This window comes from Podarcis bocagei, assembly GCF_964188305.1.
Source record: "Podarcis bocagei genome assembly, chromosome: 12".
Taxonomy (NCBI): Eukaryota; Metazoa; Chordata; class Lepidosauria; order Squamata; family Lacertidae; genus Podarcis; species Podarcis bocagei.
Genome location: NC_138137.1, coordinates 34,068,797 through 34,090,414, shown reverse-complemented (window position 1 = coordinate 34,090,414; position 21,618 = coordinate 34,068,797). Strand labels below are relative to the sequence as shown.

General features: G+C 46.4%; 1 protein-coding gene across 1 annotated transcript in view; it reads left to right on the top strand.

The window, feature by feature from the left end:
- Nucleotides 1-21,618, top strand: part of VPS50 (VPS50 subunit of EARP/GARPII complex) — an 83,218-nt gene that overhangs the window by 16,976 nt on the left and 44,624 nt on the right. The window contains exons 5-14 of the mRNA XM_081163076.1: nt 942-995; nt 1,634-1,704; nt 3,224-3,341; nt 3,428-3,463; nt 4,110-4,192; nt 15,957-15,999; nt 16,185-16,283; nt 18,021-18,161; nt 19,860-19,992; nt 20,917-21,008. Coding sequence (XP_081019202.1) covers nt 942-995; nt 1,634-1,704; nt 3,224-3,341; nt 3,428-3,463; nt 4,110-4,192; nt 15,957-15,999; nt 16,185-16,283; nt 18,021-18,161; nt 19,860-19,992; nt 20,917-21,008 — 870 coding nt within the window. The remainder of the gene's footprint in view (nt 1-941; nt 996-1,633; nt 1,705-3,223; nt 3,342-3,427; nt 3,464-4,109; nt 4,193-15,956; nt 16,000-16,184; nt 16,284-18,020; nt 18,162-19,859; nt 19,993-20,916; nt 21,009-21,618) is intronic.

Below are 21,618 nucleotides of genomic sequence, written 5' to 3'. Positions count from 1 at the left end.
CACCAGCCCCAGCAAGCATGACCAATGGTGTGGGATGATGAGGTTTGTAGTTCATCAACATCTGGAGGGCCAATCCGAACTAGCCAGTTTGGATTAGCTAGCTATTCTGCATCTCTTATAGGTTTGAGCTTGGCCTGCTTAGTTTATGTTATTTAAGGCATCCATTGAATTGTGCAAGCATGGGGCACACACACACACACACACACACGGGGGAAGAGGGTTTCCAGTTCTCTTGAGGCTGCACATTATAATCTGGATGGTATGGGCAAACTTGCAGGTGTTAATGCTTTTTAAGGCAAAGAATCCAGTGTCGTGACTTGTGTGTCTCTTTTAGTACCACAGATTATGGCTTAACTATGCTTATTTTGTTCCTTGCTGGCTGAGTACCAGGTGCACTAGCATTGCATTTACTGGAACTCAGAAGTAGTGGAAAGAGGAAAAAACATGCAGCACATTAAAAGAAAAGTAATAAATTAACATTGGTACACAAATAGTCATTGCTGCATTCCGTAAATTGCTTTTAGGATGGCATCTCTGCCACAAATGTGGATTTATTTAAATCTCTTTTATAGATAAATCATATATGATTATGCATTAATGGCAAGGTAAAATGACTATATTAAGCTTCATTGTTGTATGTCTCTCAATTTTTATTCAAGAGTATCTTTCAATTTGAAATGGGGTGGGAGGTTAATTTAGATTCTGCTACTGGTTTCCAACGAGAGCCTGTAAGTTCTCATGTATTTGCTTCATATATGGCCGTCATTTTTGGAGTGTTTATCATTTTTTACATGCAAATATTTTAATGTGGATATAATCTAACGTTGTGGAGGACTTACTAATTTTTTTGACGAGGTTCTAAGTGCTTCCTGTCAACCTGCTCTTTTAATATAGTACCCTGCTTATATCTGCTGCTTCGTAACTTGAATGTTTTCTTTAAGGTATCTAAAAAAGTTGCAGACTTGATACTTGAAAAACAACCTTCATATGTCAAGGTAAATTAATGAATTCCACTGTGTGCTTGTTTATTATTTTTAAGCTGCTGCACTCAGGACCTGGCTGTGGTCTTCCTGTAGGCATATGTCTGCCACTGTGAGGCCAGGATGCTGCCCTGTGCTGAGCTATTGGCCAGATCCAGCAGCCCTATTTTCTTATTTTCCTGTCTCATGAACTTAATATATTATTTATAGTTTCTGAAAAAGCAAATGCTGAATTCTGTCATTTAGAGATTTCCAGTATGGCCAAAAAAATAAAATAAATAAAATAAAAATGGATCCCAAACTGTGCAGTTTGAAATGTGATTTTATTTTCAGAATGACAAGTCTATAAATTGTAGAGCTTAACTCCATGGAGTTCATAATCTTTCAAAGCTTCAATGTGAGCCAAGGGCTTTATGTGTGTGCAGAATTGTACTGTGAGTCATCTTGGTGCATACATGGACCTAAACCAAGACGTTAGACCATTACACAGCTCTTTACTTACTATGATGTTCAATTTTTATTTTACCTTTTTTTTTAAAAAAAAGAATGGACTGAATGTAAATTAAGAGTACATTTTGTAAGAGGGTGTCTCCTTTTAAGCCAATTGCTTTGTATCCTTGGAGAAATAAATTGCTGCTTTTGTCTTTCTGCAGGAGCTTGAACGAGTTACATCCTTACAGACTAGCCTCCAATTAGCTGCTGTTATTTGCACAAATGGAAGACGGTATAGTGCACCCTTTTACTGATGCTTGTTTTGCTTTACAAAATGAAAAAAGTATCATTTTAAAGTAGTTTTCTAGCTGCCTTTACTTTTGCTGCTACTTTCCTTTAGCTATATATTTCAGGTTTAGACAAAAATAGGCAATTTAAAACTTCACCTCTTGCGAATGTCTTTATTGGCTACATTTATTAGCTACAAGCTAGTAAACATTTTTGCAGGCTGGTAACTTCTGTGTGCTTACTTACAAGGCTGACTTTAGACATTGTGCCAGTTCAAAGTTAATCGTCCTTAACCCTGTTTTGGTGTGATATATGAATCGAGAGTTTGTTTGGATCCACTCCAATCTGGGTTCAGACCTAGGTACTGAACGGAAACAGCCTTTGTTACCCTGATGGATGATATACCAGAGAATGCATGGGAGGGAATGTTAGTGTTCTCCTGGACATCTCAGTAGCTTTTGATACCACTGTATGCTTCTGGGGTGGGTTTAGGGGGGCACTGTTTTATGGCGACTCTTCCTTCATAAATAGTTATTCTCAAAGGACAGTGTTAGGTGACGTTTCCTCCGCCTGTGGCCATTGGACTGCCTTTGGAGACTTTTTGAAAATCGTGTTTAAAGCTGGTTCAGAACATGGTTGCCATCACCCTGATGGGACGGAGACATTCAGATTCTGTCACACACTTACTGGACCAGCTGCAGGTGCCTATCGGAACCCAATTTAAGGTGCTGCTTTGGGATCAAGCTATTTTGTTGACCATTAGCACCATACTAGTTGCCCACACATTGTGATCAAAAACTGATGCTCTCCTCATATGTCTACCTCCTAGATCAGTGAGATTAGTGGCCACAAGGCAGGGGATCTTTTGTGGTAGCACCGTTGCTTTGGATCTCTCAGCCAATTGATCTGTTCTGGTTTCCCGTGCTTCAAGCCTTTCAGAAAGCCCTAAAGCAGGCTTCCTCAAACTCGGCCCTCCAGATGATTTTTGGCCTACAATGTCCATGATCCCTAGCTAGCAGGACCAGTGTTCAGAGATGATGGGAATTGTAGCCTCAAAACATCTGGAGGGCCGAGTTTGAGGAAGCTTTCCCTAAAGGCATACCTTTTCTGAGTAGCTGATTCATTATTGAGGTTTTACGGTCTGTATTGTGGTTTGTCATTGGTATGGAAAGTGTGTTAATTGGCTGGCTGAGGATTTTTATTGGGTATTCTTTTGATGATATGTTGCAAGCCTCCTTGGATGGGCAGTGAGTGGAAAGGTGGCCGGGAATTAGTATAAATAAAGCAATATTTTGCAAATATTGTTTGAAGGGTGTGTGAAGAGATTCCTTTGCCTTTGGAGCAGATGTGTGCGTGCATATGTGTGTGTTTTATAATTTCTCTGCATTGTTTATTAGTACTGGTCTTTGCTTTAGAACACAGACTTAGCATAGCATTGCTCATTTTTATACACAAGCCTTATTGTATTCCATGAGAGTTACTCTTTCATTATGAAAAAAATATATATTATTTGACTTCTGCAGACATCTGAGCACAGCAAAAGAGGGTTTTACTCAAGCCAGCTTGGGCCTCCTTGCCAATCAACGAAAACGCCAGTTGCTGATGGGGCTGCTAAAATCTCTGAGAACGATAAAAACCCTGGTATGAGCAGAGTTTCATATTTTCAACTATAGAAATCATTTCTCTAGTGTTCTGTGCAGTGACTTCTCCCTCCTTTTAATTTCCAGCAACAAACTGATGTCCGCTTAAGTGAAATGTTGGAGGTAAGAATATAACCGGACTATAATTTAATTGTAATTGAAGGGAACATCTTTTTGTTCACATGCATTCTAACTGTATTAGGGGTTGCCATCTTGGCCCATCTGTGGGCTATAACTCCCTTTGAAGAGCGAGGCCAGGCCTTGGCTGCTCTTGCATGCTCCTGTGTTGCATCAGCTGTCTTAATTGTTATGCCTACTTTTAAGAAGAACCAATCACAGATTAGGCTTACGTGGGGGAGAGGTGAAATTGATACTATTTTATAAATGTTCAGCAGCCTCCCAGGATGTGGACTTACTCCTCCTGTGTCTGAAGGCCAGTAGTTTATTTGTGCTTCCATAACCACCCACAGCAAGCCATAGAATTGTAGACTTGGAAGGGACCCTGAGGGTCATCCAGTCCAACCCCCTGCAGTGCAGGGACCTTTTTGCATAACATGGAGCTTGAACCCATGACCTTCGAGATTAAGAGCCTCATGCTCTACCAAATGAGCTATACTGTTGGGTTGCAAAGACTGGAAACATCAAGCACAGCTGTCTTGAGCAGATCAGAGAGCCTTCTCTCAGGAAATGCAGTGCTCACAGGTTTCTTTCTTTAATAAACTCATTGTCAGTGTTGTTGAGTTCTTATTCTACGTCTTATTTCCCACAGGAGGAGGATTACCCTGGGGCTATCCAGCTCTGCCTGGAATGCCAGAAAGCAGCTAGCACTTTCAAACACTACAGTTGCATCAGGTAACGCAACAGTCATCTTCCAGAGTTGATTTTTGTCCTTCAGGCACACAGGGACAACAAAGGAGCATGCGATTCTTTAGGGAATGGCTTGCAAATTATAATTTACTGGGCCCCAGCACTGGAGATTAATTTTCCATCTTGAAAAAACAAGTTTTGGTGTGTGTGGTGTTTGTTTTTAAAAGGCCTGTAAAGTGCAATTAACTTTTTGTATAATTTCCTGACTTGCTGCACATAGCGGCTGCTCATAATGAAAGCGCCACACGGCTGAACGGTTTTGCAAGGTAGCACTTTCTTTTTAACATGAACTGATTGCCACTGAAGGCTAAAAAGTGGTGCTGAAAAGTGGTGTTCATTTTGGTATCTGTGTCATAGCTGTCAACTTACAGATTTGAAAATAAGGGACCAGCAGCCTTGAAAATAAGGGATCAGCAGTCCAAAATAAGGGATCAACAATTACTTTGATAAAATACATATTTTGTTGCGTGCAAATGGCTTTAGATACCTATTAGGTCCATAAATTACCATATAGCATATATTCAACACAAAAAAGCAACAATTTGTTGTTGACAAAGCACATCTGGACATAGAAAGGGCCCCATTACCTTCAGTAGCTCATTTAAGGGACATCATCAATAAGGGACAGCAGCAGGACATGGCGCTGGGATAAGGGACTGTCCTTGACAGCTATGATCTGTGTACAGCTGCAATCCCAAAAACATATAATCTGGATGCACTTGGATTTGCATCTGAGGCTGCATACACACCATAACTTTAAAACACATTTAAAGCAATGGATTCAGTGCAGGATCCAGATTTAGTACTGATCTGGGCCCACAGATTGTGCCTGTGTGTGTCTGTGCATATGCGTGTACCAGCCCTAGAATCTAACAAATTACACTATCTCTTTCCAAATCTTAGTACTTTTTGGTTTCTAAGAATCCCCAGACTTTCTGGTAGAAAGTTGCTCATCTGTTGGCTGTGCATATGGCCACCTCTTAATCTGTCATAATTTAATTTTGCATGATGATTCCTAAGATCAAGGAGCAGGGAAGTGCTGGGAGGTGGCAGTGCTTAGAAGTGCTGTTTCCCAGCTTCCTAGGTGTTCTGATTGCTGGTGCTGGATAGAATGTTTTTGGAGCCACCATAAAATGTTAGGGCTCAGGGTTGGTATGAGAGAGCGGCAAACGTTCATCCAAGTGGCAAGAGGTGGGCATAGTCTGGGCAACAATTGTGCGGCTGTGCCAAATGCTTCTTGCATATTTATAAATAAAAATTCTTAGCCGATTGGCACACCATTAATCTTTTGTACCTCTGTGTACATGTTGTATATGTATTTAACAATGGGCTAGACTTGTAATTGAAATAAATGCACAGCAGCCTTATTAATCTTGCAGGCATTCAAATGCGTAAAACTATACATCATTGATGAGTTTGCTAGTGGCATTTGTATATTGATGCTGCTTAATTATTGAACAGGTGTTCTGTTTCATTGCATTGTACTTCAGGTTAGCGGGCGAAATGAAAAATATTGGCAGAGTCAAAAGTACAAGTCAGTCCACTGAGAAAAGCCCCAGTTTAGCTAATTAAGTGGAGAAGAGAAGCCAGAATCCGGCCCCTTCCAGTTGCTTGTCTGGCCCAACTGCCAATCAGGACTCCTTTTGCAGCATCTGGTTGCTGATGGAAAGGGGGAACTAAGCCCTTAAGCTTTGGCCTTCTCTCATCCATCTATATTTTATATTTATTTCTTATGGAGCAATCTAAACTTCTCCCTCCCAGTCTACTGGCACTTTACAGAGCTACAGCACTTCCACACAGGTGGGGTCAAGGAAGCAAATCACAGTGCTGTGATCAGGCCTGAATTGGGCTTGATGCCATCACAGAATCCAATGAATCTTGGGCCACCTCAGTCCCACCCCATGAAAGCCCTGTTCGGGAGATTTCTGCTGGAAGAGTATCACGTTGACAGCACTTTCGGCCATCCATTAGACAGGAGAAGGGGGAGCTCCACGCTAGCAGAGTGATGCTGCTGTTACTTTGCAGGTAGTAGCAGATGGATGCCTCTGCCCGGCCCAATCCTGCTCTGCCGGCCGCATTTTTCAATAGGTTTTCTATTGCAAAAATGAGAAAAGCAGAATATAAGAATAATTTAAAAAATGAAATCAGTTGAGTTAAACAATAGTAATATAAATATGTTGTCTTGGACATGTCTCTCAAAGTGTATTGTGATTTATTTATTCTTTAAGTAAATACTGAAATTAGATATATCCATAATTGGAGTTTCTTTAATATTCTTGATTTTACTTTTTGCTGCTTTTTCCGTGCTGGCATGATATTGCTCCCTTTTGTTTCATGCCAGATTAAGGCAGGCAAGGATACAAACAGGGCCCTCTTAATATGCCTTAATTAATTGGCTGAATAAAATGAATGCCACGAATTAACGTGTTGGCACAGTTAATTACGTCTTTGAAAGATCAAATTGTTATGCCCAGGGATTGTTATATTTCATTTTGTCGCGCGTTATGGATTTGAGCTGTGCGCTGTGGAATTCTGTCAATTTGCTCTTGATATGAACAAAGCGAATTTGAGGTATATCCCTCCCCTTCGCTATAATACACGATGCAGCAAAGAAACAATTTGTCTGGAAAATAATCAGCTCTAGATGGAATGAATTATTCTCACAGGGTCTATATGTGAAAAGCCCGGTGTGGAAAAGAGTGGCAAGAACAAAAGGAGGCTTGTAAAATAAGCTTTCTTTTCTTTTGTTCCTCCTCCTGACTATATTTTCTCCACTATCAGAGATGGATCAAGTATTTTTTAAAAAACTAATTTTTGGATTGTATATATTTTGTATCTGAAATGGATACTGCGTTCTGGTTGTACTATGCCAGAAGCAGAGGAAATGAATGTGTCTCCCGTGGCTTTCACCATGCCTGCACCCAGCAAATACTCAGATATGTGTCCTGCAGTCCTTGTGTGATGGCGAAGGGTACCTTTCCCTTAGTGGGGTGGGGGGTGTGCCAGCCATAGTCACTGGCAGCATGCAACAACACTGATAGACTATTTCTGGTTTGTATCCTGTATAAATTCAAGGCCCAACCCAGCCTTTCAGGAAGTTACAGGGCCGTAAAGGTAAAGGGACCCCTGACCATTAGGTCCAGTCGTGGCCAACTCTGGGGTTGTGGAGCTCATCTCGCTTTATTGGCCGAGGGAGCCGGCGTACAGCTTCCGGGTCATGTGGCCAGCATGACTAAGCCGCTTCTGGCGAACCAGAGCAGCGCACAGAAACTCTGTTTACCTTCCCACCAGAGTGGTACCTACTTGCACTTTGATGTGTTTTCGAACTGCTAGGTTGGCAGGAGCAGGGACCGAGCAATGAGAGATCACCCCGTCGCAGGGATTCAAACTGCCGACCTTCTGATCGGCAAGTCCTAGGCTCTGTGGTTTAACCCACAGTGCCACCCGCGTCCTTTACAGGCCCATAGTAGGGAAGAAAACCTAACTCTCAGAGCTCCATCTGCTTAGCTTTCAAAGGCATCTCTTCTCCCTCTGGTGCGCCAACATTGCTTGAAAGTTTTTGCATTCCAGTATCATTCCTCCCTGGAGCATGAGAGCTAAGACCTCCTCTAACAGTAATGCCGCTTCATAGGCAGAAGAAATGCCTTTGTAAGGTAAAGCATATAAGACTACGGAAGACCATCTAGCAGCAAAGTCTCATCAGCAGGAAAAGAGGTGTCTGATTTTGCAAGGGGCTGGCACTAAACATGGTGCCCATAGGTTGTGGGTTCACCACCTAGAGCAGTGCTTTCCAAACTGTGTGCCGTGACACATTAAGTGTGTTAGCTGCAGCTGTGTCACGCCAATGCTCCCCACGCTCCTCCCGGGGCTGGAAAGGGGTTAGTTTAACCTCTGGCTTGCTAGTAAAACTGAATTACTGTGTCACAAAATGATGCAAGTCTAAAAAGTGTGTCACCAACGTGAAATGTTTGGAAAGCTCTGAGCTTGAGGATAAGGCTCTCTTCTACCCTCCAGTGTTGGAGGCATCAGACATCAGTTGCTGGCAATCAGGAGTGAAGAGAGTGCTGTTGAACTCAGGTGTCATAGGTGCCTGGTTGGTTGGCTGCTGTGAGAATTGGATGCTTGGCTAGAGGGGCCTTTGGCCTCATCCAGCAAGGTTCTTCTTACTATGCAGTTGTCAGGGGTTTAGGAGCAGAGGCACGGGCAAGGGAGGAGACAGAGAGCGAAGGGGAGGAGGCAGAAGAAAAGATGAGTGATGACGACGACCCGAGATCTCCCAGTCTTTCCAGTGAATCAGAGGATTCACAGAAAGGAGCACCAGTGGCCAGGGCAAGGGGGAAGTCTAGGGGGGCACCCCAGGAAGATAGAGCCAGAGGGGACTCAGGGGGGAGCAGCTGGAAATCGGGACCAGCGTCACCGCCAGGAAGCAGGGAAGAGAAAGGGAGCCAGGGGGGAAGCGCTGGCAGCTCACCACAGGAGGGAGGGCATGAGTCAGGAGTGGCCACGCCTCCATCGGGGAGCGAAGAAACGGTTAAGAGGAAAGTGGAAGGTTGGGCGCGCGCGCCAAGTTCAAATGCAGAGGAAGGCGGCGCAGTAAGCAGCCCCGAAAGGGAACCAGGTCCTAAAGCCCGGCGCAAGGAGGCAGGAGGGTCCGGGTCAGCGTCAGAAGAATCCCGGAAGGAAGAAGCCCCGGGGGGTAGAGGGACCCAGAGGAGGACAGTCAGGCGGAAAAGGTGGAGCAAGGCTAGGATATTAAGTTGGTGCACACGGGGCGGAGACTCAGACGGAGCTTCGCCGATCTAGCTACTAGACGTAGAGTTTGCGCGCAGCAGCGTGAGAATGGAAACTGTAATTCAATAAAGACTTTTACTTAATGATCGCTGGCTAGCGTGATCCTCTGTGAGCTAGGATCTTCAAGCAGCTCTGACAGTAAGCTCCGTCTCACCATTGTGGGCATCTACAGCCTCGAGGAGGGGAGAGAAACAGGTGCCTACTAGCGAGCTCACGAACGGCAGACGACATGACGGCTGAGCAGCAGATAGAAGACCTCAGAAAAGCAGTGGCACAACTGAACGCCGAGGTTCTCGCATCCAGGAAGAGAGAGGAGGAGGCAGCTGCCGCCTGCAGGGATCTCCAGGTCAGGTTAGACGTGCTGACAAAGCAGACACCCCGGCAGGAGGGAATTGGGTTGGCGAGACGGACAGGCGGGCTAGTCTCTCACTTCGATGGGAACCTGCAACAGTATCCCAACTTTAGAGCCGACGTACTGTGCGCACTGCAACTGCTGCATAAAGACTTTAGAGATGAACAAGAGAGAGTGGGGTTCATCATGTCCCATCTGCATGGGGATGCGAAAGCATGGCAACGCAATTTATGGAGAGATAAGGATCCGGCGCTCCAGAATGCGGATGCCTTTATTAAAGCGATGGATGGGTGCTCTTTATCAAGTATTGACGTGGATCTTGCACGGAAGGAGGTGCATGGGCTGAGACAAGGGAGGGCCAGCGTCAGGCAGTATCATGCCCGCTTTTTCGCCTTGGTCAGTGCCCTGGAATGGGACAGAGATTCGGCTCCGGTAAGAGACCTCTTTTGGGAGGGGCTGCACAACTCGATTAAAGATGAGATCGCGAGGGGGGAGAGACCCCGAACCACCCAGGAGGTCGTTCAGAGGGCACTGGCAGTGGGGGTGAGGCTGGAAGGACGTCCGTGGAGCAGGGAAGAAGGGCGTGGAGGGCGCGAACCAGCCGGGGGCCCCTCCTTCCTTCCCAGAGAAGCAGCGCGGGCGCAATCCACGCCTCCGCCAGGAGGAGGAGCCGAACCTATGGAGGTTGGAGGTGCAAGGGCTCAGTCAGCAACCAGAGCCCTAGCACCGGCAGCAGTGAAAGCGAAGCCTCCTAGAGGGAACAGGAAGTGTTACGTCTGTGAGGAACCAGGGCATATGGCAAAAGAGTGTCCCCAGAGGCCCCACAAGCTCACTGCAGCCTCGGCAATGGTGACTGCAGCAACGCAGCAAGCAGGACCACAGCAGGGAAACGACGATGTCTGGCTGGAGGAAGAGGCACTGGGGCCCAGCCAGACGTGTTAGTGACGCAGTCCCCAGAGATTTTACAGCCCGTGAACCCCCTCCCGCCCAAACCAGTAGTGAGGCTCACAGCATCTCTCCAGCTGCCCAATGGAATCACCATAGACGTGCCAATCACCATCGACTCAGGCAGCAATGCGGACTTTATAGGACAGGACTTTGTCGACAGGCACGCTGTGCAGTTGCTGCCGGCCACACTGCCCCTGCAGGTTGTCACGGTGGATGGCAGGGAGCTGCTCGGGGGGCAAGTGGTGAAGCAGACGCCACCAATGGTGATGCGACTTGGGAATCACAGAGAAATCATCAGCTTCAACGTCACTCAACTATCTGACACGCCCGTTGTATTGGGCATGAGTTGGCTGGACAAGCACAGCCCAACGATGGCTTGGTACCAGAGGCAGCTGACCTTCGGCTCTTCCTTTTGTGCTGAACACTGCATAGTGCCCAGGCAGGAAGGAGAGGAAGAGGAGTCACAGCTGCTGCTAGGCACGCTGCAAGCGATTCCCCACAAGTACGCTGAATTTTTGGAAGTTTTCTGCGAGAAGGAGGCAGACAGGCTACCCCCTCACAGACCATATGACTGCAAAATTGACCTGCTGCCGGGGGCGGCGCTGCCTAAAGGGAAACTGTATTCCATGTCAGAGGACGAACTGCAAGAACTCAAGGAGTTCATTGATCATAATTTGCAGCGCGGCTTCATCCGGGAGTCCAAGGCAGTGGGGGGCAGTCCCGTATTCTTTGTTAAGAAGCGGGACACGCCCCAAAAGAGACTCGTAGTGGATTACAGGATTTTGAACAGTGTGACTAGGCCATCGGACTTCCCCATGCCCCGAATTGACGACCTCCTCGCGAAGGTACGGAAGGGCAGAGTGTTCACCAAGTTGGACCTGCGGGGGGCGTACAACCTCATTCGCATGCGGGAGGGTGATGAGTGGAAGACAGCCATGTTCACGCCCCTGGGGACCTACGAATATAGAGTTATGCCTTTTGGATTGCAAAATGGCTCCCACGTTTTTCAAGCATTTATGCATCACGTGTTGGCGGGACTGCTCTACAAGACGTGCGTCTGTTTCTTAGATGACATCCTGATCTTTTCGGAGTCGCAGCAGGAGCATGACAAGCACGTCAAGGAAGTGCTGAGCAGGCTAAAGCAACATAGGCTCTACGCCAAGCTGGAGAAGTGCCAATTTGACGTGACGGAGGTGGATTTTCTGGGCTACAAGCTGTCTGACAAGGGGCTTGCCATGGACAGCGCCAAGGTTCGAGCGGTGTTGGATTGGAAGAGCCCGCGCAACCGGAAGGAGGTCCAACGGTTTGTCGGCTTTGCGAACTTCTATCGCAAGTTTATCAAGGGCTTCGCGATGCAGACGGCGGCCATCACTGACACGCTTAGCTCCAAGAAAAAGAAGTTCATTTGGACAGAGCAGGCGGAGCAGTCCTTTCAGGCACTCAAGCGTCTCTTCGCGTCGGAAGAGCAGCTGCTTCATGTCAACCCCAGCAAGCCGATGAGGGTGGAGACAGACGCTTCGGACAGAGCCGTGGGGGCGGTCCTGCTGCAGAAAGACCCGCAGGGGGTGTGGCGACCGGGAGCGTTTTACTCCAGGAAGCTCAGCAAGTCCGAGCAGAACTACACCATATGGGACAGGGAGTTGCTGGCAATTCATGCAGCGTTCAAGGCGTGGAGGCACTTTCTGATCGGCGCCAAGCACACGGTGCAGGTTTGCACGGACCACAAGAATCTAGAGCACTGGCGCACGGCACAGTTCCTGAACCAGAGGCAGATACGTTGGGCTGAGTTCTTTGCGAACTTCGACTTCCGAATAGAGTATGTCCCGGGGGACACCAACATCATGGCAGACGCTCTCTCCCGTAAGCCACAGTATCTGGAGGACGCAACACCAGCGGCCGCCATGCACATCTTCGCACCGACAGTGTGGGCGTGCGCCGCGGCGACCGTGGACCTAGAGGCGGTACGGCGAGCGTTGCAGGGGGACTCCTTCGCACAAGCAAAGATGGCAGAGGTGCAAAGGGGCAAGGCAGCGGCCGACGGTTTCCAGCTAAGAGATGGATTGCTCATCCGTAAAGGGGCCATCTACGTGCCGGGAGACGAACTTCGAGCCAAGGTGCTGCAGCAGCTGCACGACGCGCCCACGGCCGGGCACTTTGGCAAGGAGAAGACGGTGGAATTAGTAGCCAGGGATTTCTGGTGGCCTGGAATGAGAGGGGAGGTCGCAGACTACGTGGCGAGGTGTGACACCTGCCAGAGGGCCAAACCAGTGCACAAACCGCCGGCCGGACTGTTGGAGCCGCTGCAAACTCCGGTAGAACCTTGGGAAAGGGTGGCCCTGGACTTTGTCACGGATCTGCCCAGCTCAAGGGGCAAGACGGCAGTGCTGGTGGTGGTGGACCTGTTTTCCAAGATGGCGCATTTCATTCCGTGTGCTAAGGTGGCCACGGCGGAGCAAACCGCCAAACTGTTCATAGACCACGTGTTCAAGGTTCACGGTCTGCCACGGTCTATTCTGTCCGACCGCGGGCGGCAGTTCATCTCGAACTTCTGGCAGAAGCTGATGGGCTTCCTGAACGTCAAGATCAACCTGGCGTCGGCGAGACACCCGCAGACCAACGGGCAAGCGGAGCGGGTCAATGCCATCATGCAGCAGTACCTGAGATGTTATGCAAATCAACAGCCTGCGACGTGGGTGGATTACCTGCCGCTTGCAGAGTTCGCCTACAACAACACGAAGCACGTATCCACGGGGGTCACGCCGTTCTTCGCCAACAACGGGAGGCACCCCAGAACCTTCCCGGGACTGGAAAGAATGGGGGAGGGGGAGCCGCAGACAGCAGATGCGTTCGCGTCGGAGCTGCAGGAAGTCCACGATCAGCTGAGGCGCCACCTGGAGCTGGCCAAGCACGCATACAAGGTACAAGCAGACAAGCACAGAAGGGTTGGAGAAGAGCTCCACGTGGGAGACTGGGTTTGGTTAGCGGCCCACGCAGTGCCGGCCAGGTCGTTGGCCAAGAAGAAACTAGGGCATAAACAACTGGGGCCCTACCAAGTCGAAGAGCAGGTCAACCCGGTAGCTTTCAGACTGGCACTTCCGGAGGGTTCCAGAATGCATCCGGTATTCCACAGATCGGTGCTCACTCCCTACAAGGCACCGCACAGGTTCCAGGAACCCGGAACGGCGCCGAGTCCGGCCAGAGACAGAACAGGACACGCGGGAGCGGCACAGAAGGAACGCATCAACGAAGTCACGGAGATTTTGGACTCCAGATGGGGGGAAGAGGGGGTAGAATACTTTCTCGCCAAGGAGGGCACCCCGGCCAGTGCGAACAGCTGGGTGCCGGGATACGCCTTAGACGAACCTCTGCTCAAAGACGAGTTTCATGCCCTCTTCCCACATAGACCTATGCCAGCAGACTTTTTCGACGACTGGCTTTTCACACCCACGCTTTCGGCCAGCACGTTCCGGGGGTTCGACTCGGACGAGGAACCAACGCGAGACGTCCGTTCCCCGGAGGGGTCACCCTCGGGATCTGTCTCAGAACCCTCGTATTGGTGGGACGATAGGCCAGAGGAGCAGTTCCGCAGAAAGTGGCTGGACTGCTCAGGACGAGCAACGCCGCCAGGAGGAAGTGAGGGAGAGACGGACATGGACATTTTCGGGGACGACCCTGGTTTCGAGCACGGCGGCACAGAGATGGAAGCGGAGGTGACCGTCGTCGACGAGAGCAGGGAGGAAGTCCCGGAAGAGTTCAGATGGAGGCCCGCCACGGGAAGCGACCGATATCCGACGTTCGTCCCTTTGCAACAGCAGCCCCCAGCTCCAGCACCGGAAGGAGGGGAGGGGGGACTGGGGGGCTTCGAGGGGGGGATGGATGTCAGGGGTTTAGGAGCAGAGGCACGGGCAAGGGAGGAGACAGAGAGCGAAGGGGAGGAGGCAGAAGAAAAGATGAGTGATGACGACGACCCGAGATCTCCCAGTCTTTCCAGTGAATCAGAGGATTCACAGAAAGGAGCACCAGTGGCCAGGGCAAGGGGGGAGTCTAGGGGGGCACCCCAGGAAGATAGAGCCAGAGGGGACTCAGGGGGGAGCAGCTGGAAATCGGGACCAGCGTCACCGCCAGGAAGCAGGGAAGAGAAAGGGAGCCAGGGGGGAAGCGCTGGCAGCTCACCACAGGAGGGAGGGCATGAGTCAGGAGTGGCCACGCCTCCATCGGGGAGCGAAGAAACGGTTAAGAGGAAAGTGGAAGGTTGGGCGCGCGCGCCAAGTTCAAATGCAGAGGAAGGCGGCGCAGTAAGCAGCCCCGAAAGGGAACCAGGTCCTAAAGCCCGGCGCAAGGAGGCAGGAGGGTCCGGGTCAGCGTCAGAAGAATCCCGGAAGGAAGAAGCCCCGGGGGGTAGAGGGACCCAGAGGAGGACAGTCAGGCGGAAAAGGTGGAGCAAGGCTAGGATATTAAGTTGGTGCACACGGGGCGGAGACTCAGACGGAGCTTCGCCGATCTAGCTACTAGACGTAGAGTTTGCGCGCAGCAGCGTGAGAATGGAAACTGTAATTCAATAAAGACTTTTACTTAATGATCGCTGGCTAGCGTGATCCTCTGTGAGCTAGGATCTTCAAGCAGCTCTGACAGCAGTATTGATATATGTAGCACATTATGGTGCTGCTTTAAGATGTTTCTTTGGGGGTGGGTTGTCTTGTAAAATATTGAATGACCATCCAGGATTTCTCATTGTACCTTTTCTCATTAATTCATGCATGTAACAAATTAACTGAAAAGTGCAATGTACAGAGCAGAAGTATTAAAATTCAGCATAAAATTCAGCACGCACGCTTTAAAAAGACACCCATACTTTGGTTGCTTTTGCTGTTTAAACCACCTATAAAATACACAGTGCTCATTAACCGCGAGGCATCATTTCAGTGCATGTGGCTTAGTTGTGCTGCAAAATTAAGCTATTTTGCAATGCCTTCCTTAGCGCATCATTGTGATCATGAAGCTTAAAGTGGGGGGGGGGAGAGAAATAACTGGGTTTTATAATAATACTTTAATTATTTCCTTTCCCTGATTTAGTTTTGTCATGCAATGCAAGTCTAGATGTGAGGGAAATTGCCATCTGGAAAATCCATCAGCTTTTGGTAGATTTCTGTTCAGGGTCTGAGCAAATGTCAAAATTTTGTCACAGAATGAAAGATTCTAAGATTCAGAGAGGATTCTTGGGGGTTGCATGGGACATACAGTTAGTAGGCTTTTTCATTTGAAACAGTTTCATGTGTTTTATAATTGCAATAGCTTTATTTGTTTCTAAAGCTGCATGTTTTATTATTGTAAGTAGTTCTGGGACCATAAAGTGAAGGGTGGGTAAGAAATCTTATATAAAAATAAATAAGCTGCTCACTTGAGCACGGACGCTTCTGTGTCTAATGGCCTACAGAGATGATTTGAGGATAATAGATCTCTTTTAGAGATGTGGTTTTGGTGGGTGGCGGGGTGTGTGTCTCTTCAGTCATCTCACAGCATTGCTGGCAGAAACTCTATTCTGTAAAAGATCTGCCCAATTGCACTGATGTACCACAACATTCATCACAGCCCGAAACACTTGTATAACTTGTTGGCTTAGTTCTAAATGATCTAATGTTGGACTTTATTGTTTCGCAGTGAATTGAATTCAAAACTACAGGACACTTTGGAGCAAATTGAGGTGAGAATGCAGTCTATTGATTTTTTTGACAGAGTGAATACCTTGGCTAAGGGGCACTTCATCTGTTCAGATGATTATATTGCATTTTGCTTTCTTATGATACATGAATGTCTCCGTATAAATCATATCTTTTCAATCTGTATAGCTATTTCATTTTACTGAATATTCATGACTTGACATTTTAGGAGCAGTTAGATGTCGCGCTTTCCAAAATCTGCAAGAACTTTGACATCAGCCACTATACCAAGGTGCAGCAGGCTTACAGACTACTTGGGAAAACGCAGGTGAGCATTCCCTGTTTGTTGTTACGTCTTGCTTATGAAGCAGGCTAGCTTGTCTTAACCATGTGAGCTATCTGCTTTGGTGGCGAAAAATGCTTATAATGTAGAAACAACCAAAATGGTCAAATACATTCTCTGCAAACTCAGTACTATCTAACAGATTATAGGCAGGTTGCTTCTGTCAATAGACACTAGTGATGGAATACATACAGACCCTGGGAGTAAATAAAATAAAAACACGACTGAAAGAAAATCAGTTCTTAGTATATGATTACTCCCTTAGTGCGCTCATCCCTGGTTTGTTCAGCAGTTGAACCACCCAGGATGGATGCCTTGCACATGCACATATCTTGCTGTTAAGTGTAGCTAGCATTGCATCCAGTGTTCCCTAGTTGGAAATATAAATGTTTATGGCACATGCTCACTAGTTCTCTGGCTGGCAGACAGAATATATCTGGGCAAGAATGCTCAGGGTGTCTTGTGCTGGCAACCAAGCCTGGCTGGCTTTTGCTCAGTGGCAGGTTTGCCAATCACCTACTGCACATTTATTCTTTTCCTTCACTCCATTTCTTGGGTCTGCTTTCCTTAAAGGACCTCTCCATTTGTTGAACCCTGTTTTGGGGGAAAATATGATAATTGTGTGTTTGACTAGACCACAAGAGGATTTACTGTTCTCTAGTGTCACATTTGCAATAATCTTTTATAGTCCATTCATTTCCTTATCTACGGCTCATCTGATTTCCAGCTGCATTATTAAGCCTTGGGTGTTTTCTTTTGTAAGGCTTATAGGCCCATGCCTCTCACATACAAACAGCCCACTAAAGGGTACTTTTCAAAATTACACCTGCTCTCCCGCTTCCAGGTCCAGCGTTACTCCTTCTCTTTACATTTTGTTTCAGCGGAGGCTGTGTGTTATTTATTTAGTTATTATTTCGTTGGTTCTTGGGCTAAGAGGAAGAGAAGATTTATATCTCCGCCGATCACTAATAAGAGCAATTAGAATTTGCAATAAGCAAAAACAAACTCACAACTAAAATTTTGCCCTGCAAAACAAACAGACTGCAAAGCAGAAACAGGTTATAGCTCGGGTTAAAACCACACTAAGTCACAATAACCCAAAACACTATTAAAATCCTGGCGGAATATAAAAGATATTCACTGATGCCAAAAAGGTGGCAGGCCAGCCTCTCTGCAGAGGCTGTTTCATAGTCTGGTGGTGCCACCACAATAAAGGCCCTCCTCCCCTCCTTTGTAGCCTCACTTTGCTTGGTGGGGGACACCCATGCCAGGACCTCTGTTAATAAGAATTACGTAGGGGGGGTGATCTTTCTTTTAATCAGGTCCCAAACCTTTTTAAAACTAGCAGTTTAAATGGATCTTGGGAGATTACTGGGGGCCAGTGCAGCTGGTAAAGCGTTGCTCAGTCCTGGTTAATAGTCTTGTGGCTCTGTTTCGAACCAACCACAGTTTCTGAGCCATTTTTAAAGGCAATCCTACATATAATACAATGCAATAGCCTAAAAGTTCCTAGAGTATGGGCAAATGTGTCTAAGTTATCTCCAACCAAGTATGGTCATTGCTGGCTTATCACCTGAAGCTGAAAAAGTCACTAAGTGCCACGGAAGCTACTTGAGTGTCTGAAGGCTGTTGCCTAGAATTACAGTCTGTGACTTAAGGAACAGGAACATGGAACTGGCTTTCCATTATGCATTAATGACTCTCCCCATCCTTTCTCTTCAGACAGCCATGGACCAACTGCACATGCACTTTACTCAAGCCATTCACAACACTGTATTCCAAGTTGTTCTCGGTTACGTAGAGCTGTGTGCGGGAAACACAGACACCAAGTTTCAGAAGCTTCAGTACAAGGACCTGTGCATGGTACGTAGTCGTATAAAGGCTTGGGACATTTTGTGTTTGCATGTATAGGCCACGTTTGAAGGAAAAAAATGGCAAGGAATTTCTAGCAACTGATACTCAGAAGCATATTGTCTCTCACCATGAAGGTAGAACATAGTCATCAGGATTAGTAGCCAATGGGAGCGTTTAAATGCTTCGTTGTAGTGGGGGATTTGGTGGGGGTGGGGATCATGGCTGGAAGGGAAGAGTTAACCCTTCCTTTCCTGTGCACTGACCCACCCTGGAAATGGCCCTTCTGCACAGCAATTAGTTGGGGGGGAAAGTCAATGGGAGCTTTTAAGCTTTTAAGAAAGCCTAATGGATGAGTGGGGGAGGGACCCCCTGGGGGCAGTGGGTGGGGAGATTTTATCAAATACTTTTTTTCTCTAGCTCTGCTGCATGAATGCATCTCATCCATTAAAAACTGTGTGAGAAGAATAGTGTGGTGTGAATTCACTCTTAGCAGCCTTTCCGTGAAAAGAATGGTTTATATACCAAATCAGCATCCTAGCTTATTTGGACACTTCAAAATAATTCTTTCTTTCACTGAAGTGTTTAAAACGTTGCGCCTCCTTAATTTATTTAGCTTTATTGGCAGGACTGGAAGAACACTTCAAGTTTTTGAGTGCCAAAAACCATGGCGTTTTTAAATCAGTGGTGTATTTAAAGCCCTGTTAATTGTTATGTACAATCTCTTGGCAAATTGGAAGTGTTCTTGAATGCGTTTAGGCTCTTCTGCCTCTTAACCAATACAACATTAACTAATACTTTAAACTAAATTATTGGCATGTGCACTTGCCCATTTCGTTTGTTACTGAAAGCGAACAGTTTTTTGTTTTATTTGCAGTCCATGTGGCATTCCACAGCTTGAAAGGGGAAAAGTGTGTGTGTGTGTGTGTGTGTGTGTGTGTGTGTGTGTGTTTAAAAAAATCTAGGGGATGGGGTGGTTTCCCTCATTCTGTATTACAGTGGTGCCTCGCAAGACGAAAATAATCCGTTCTGCGAGTCTCTTCGTCTAGCGGTTTTTTCGTCTTGCGAAGCAACCCTATTAGCGGCTTAGCGGATTAGCGCTATTAGCGGTTTAGCGGCTATTAAAGGCTTAGCGGCTTAGCGGCTAAAAGGCTATTAGCGGCTTAGAAAAAAGGGCGGGAGCGAAAAAAATCGCAAGACTCGCAAGACGTTTTCGTCTTGCGAAGCAAGCCCATAGGGAAATTCATCTTGCGAAGCGCATCGAAAAACGGAAAACCCTTTCGTCTAGCGGGTTTTTTGTCTTGCGAGGCATTCGTCTTGCGGGGCACCACTGTATTCTTTTCATTGTGTGTGACATCTACTACTACTGCTAATAATAATAATAATATAATAGTAGTAGTAGTAGTAGTAGTAGTAGTAGTAATAATAATAATAATAATAATAATAATAATTATTATTATTATTATTATTATTATTTATTTATTTATTTATTTATACCCTGCCCATCTGGCTGAGTCTCCCAGCCACTCTGGGCTGCTCCCAATCAAATGTTAAAAACAGTACAGCATTTAAAAACAGTACAGCATATAGGCCATATTGTACAGATGTTGTATGTGTGTATTTGTCATATTCCTTCTGCATACAAATTTTGCATTTGACAAAACTTAGAATGAAGAAAAACATCACAGATCTTGCTTGTATGTTCCTTAGCACATTACGTCAGACAGTTACATTCCTTGCCTTGCTGACCTCTGCAAAGCCCTGTGGGAGGTCATGCTCAGTTACTACCGAACCATGGAGTGGCATGAAAAATATGATCACGGTGAACCTCCTTCGTCTTCTGGTAGGAACTGGTTATGCTATCTGAATGTATTATCTGAATAAAATATGTATTTTGAGTTAGTTTCAGAATGTGAAAAATGTAGTCAGGGCTGTATGAACAATAGGACAAAAGCTCTTCCAATATCCATCAGGGAAACAGTAAGATTTGGAATAAGGAACCTGTATAAAATGCTATTTATGATTTTTTTTTTTGTAAATGAAAATTGTTAGGCACAGTTAATCTCTCTCTCAACCTACTATTTCAGGAGCTTGAGGGATTTTGCAGTTGTTACTTAATGAAGCATTATAATAGTGAATATCTAGCCTGTGTGAACGCTCTGAAACTGAAATCCTAAACAAACTTTTTAGCAAGTAATCCTCCTGGAGAAAATGAGAATTACATCTGAACAGTGCTATTTTTCTAGAAAAAGAGGTGCCAGAACTCACCACGAACACCTTCCTTGTTCTCTTAGAATGGCAATGGTTTCTACCTGAGAGGTGCCGGAACTGAGTTCCAGTGAGTTCCGGCTGAAAATAAGCCCTGCTTCTGAGTAAGCACACAAAAGGATTGTGCGGCACACCTTATTAGAGCATTATTCTTATTATTACTACTTTTTATGCCTTTGCTATGGAGGAACCATGTGTTGGGGGTGGTGGGACATTGTGGGTGTGGTGCATGTTGAGTGGGCCTGCTATCATCGCCTCACTGCCCAGATCAGCCAGTCTTGGTTAATGCCCTTCATTGTCTCTGCCACATTATGGGATTTGGGGTGTGGGCTTGCTATTATTATCGTGGAGTGTGAAGTGAGCCTAAAGGATGTGAAATTTTGTCTCACATTAAAATAAAGCACGCACACGCACGCACACACACACACACACACACACACACACTCTGAATCTCCCTTCCTTGTCAGCTTACATGTGAAACACATACATTATTTTCCAGATGGAAGCAATGTCATGGGTGCTGAGGAGACCAATTTTGACCGCAGCTACGTGAAAAAGAAATTGGAACATGGACTTTCGCGAATATGGCAGGTTCGTTTTAAATTGGCAAAATGCTTTCCACCCCCAGCAAATGCTCATTTTTGAAAAACATTAATTGGACTTTTAGGAAAGAATGTAAAAAACCCCCCATTATCTCTGGTTGTTCATAGTATCAGAGAAAAATAGGTTCGTTTCTGTCGCATGCTTTCATGTTCTTAAAATTGAGTTTAAAGAGCATGAAATGATGAAAACGTCAATTTCTCTTGAATGGACAGTGCATAGAACATTCTTTGGGAAAGAATGTTTCTCCTGTTGATTCTCTGTTGCACTCCATTTCCCACTGCCTCCCTCTGGTTTTCTGTTTCCCACCCCAAGCAGTACCTCTCCAAACCTGAGGATTCCCCAAACCTCATGACACCTCCCCTCTTGTTCATGGATGTTTTGCCGTATAAATGTAGTGGTAGCAATGTGATTGCAAAACCGGTTAGATGCAGACTATGTTATATATGGAGGCTGCAAGTTCTTCACAAATTAGAAGTAACTTTGAATAAACAACTTTAACCCACTCTTCAAGTGTTGGTTATTTGATTTGTTTAGATCCAGGACTGAGTATCCCTCGAAAGGTTTCAGCCATTTATCATAGGTAGCAAATACATCAAAT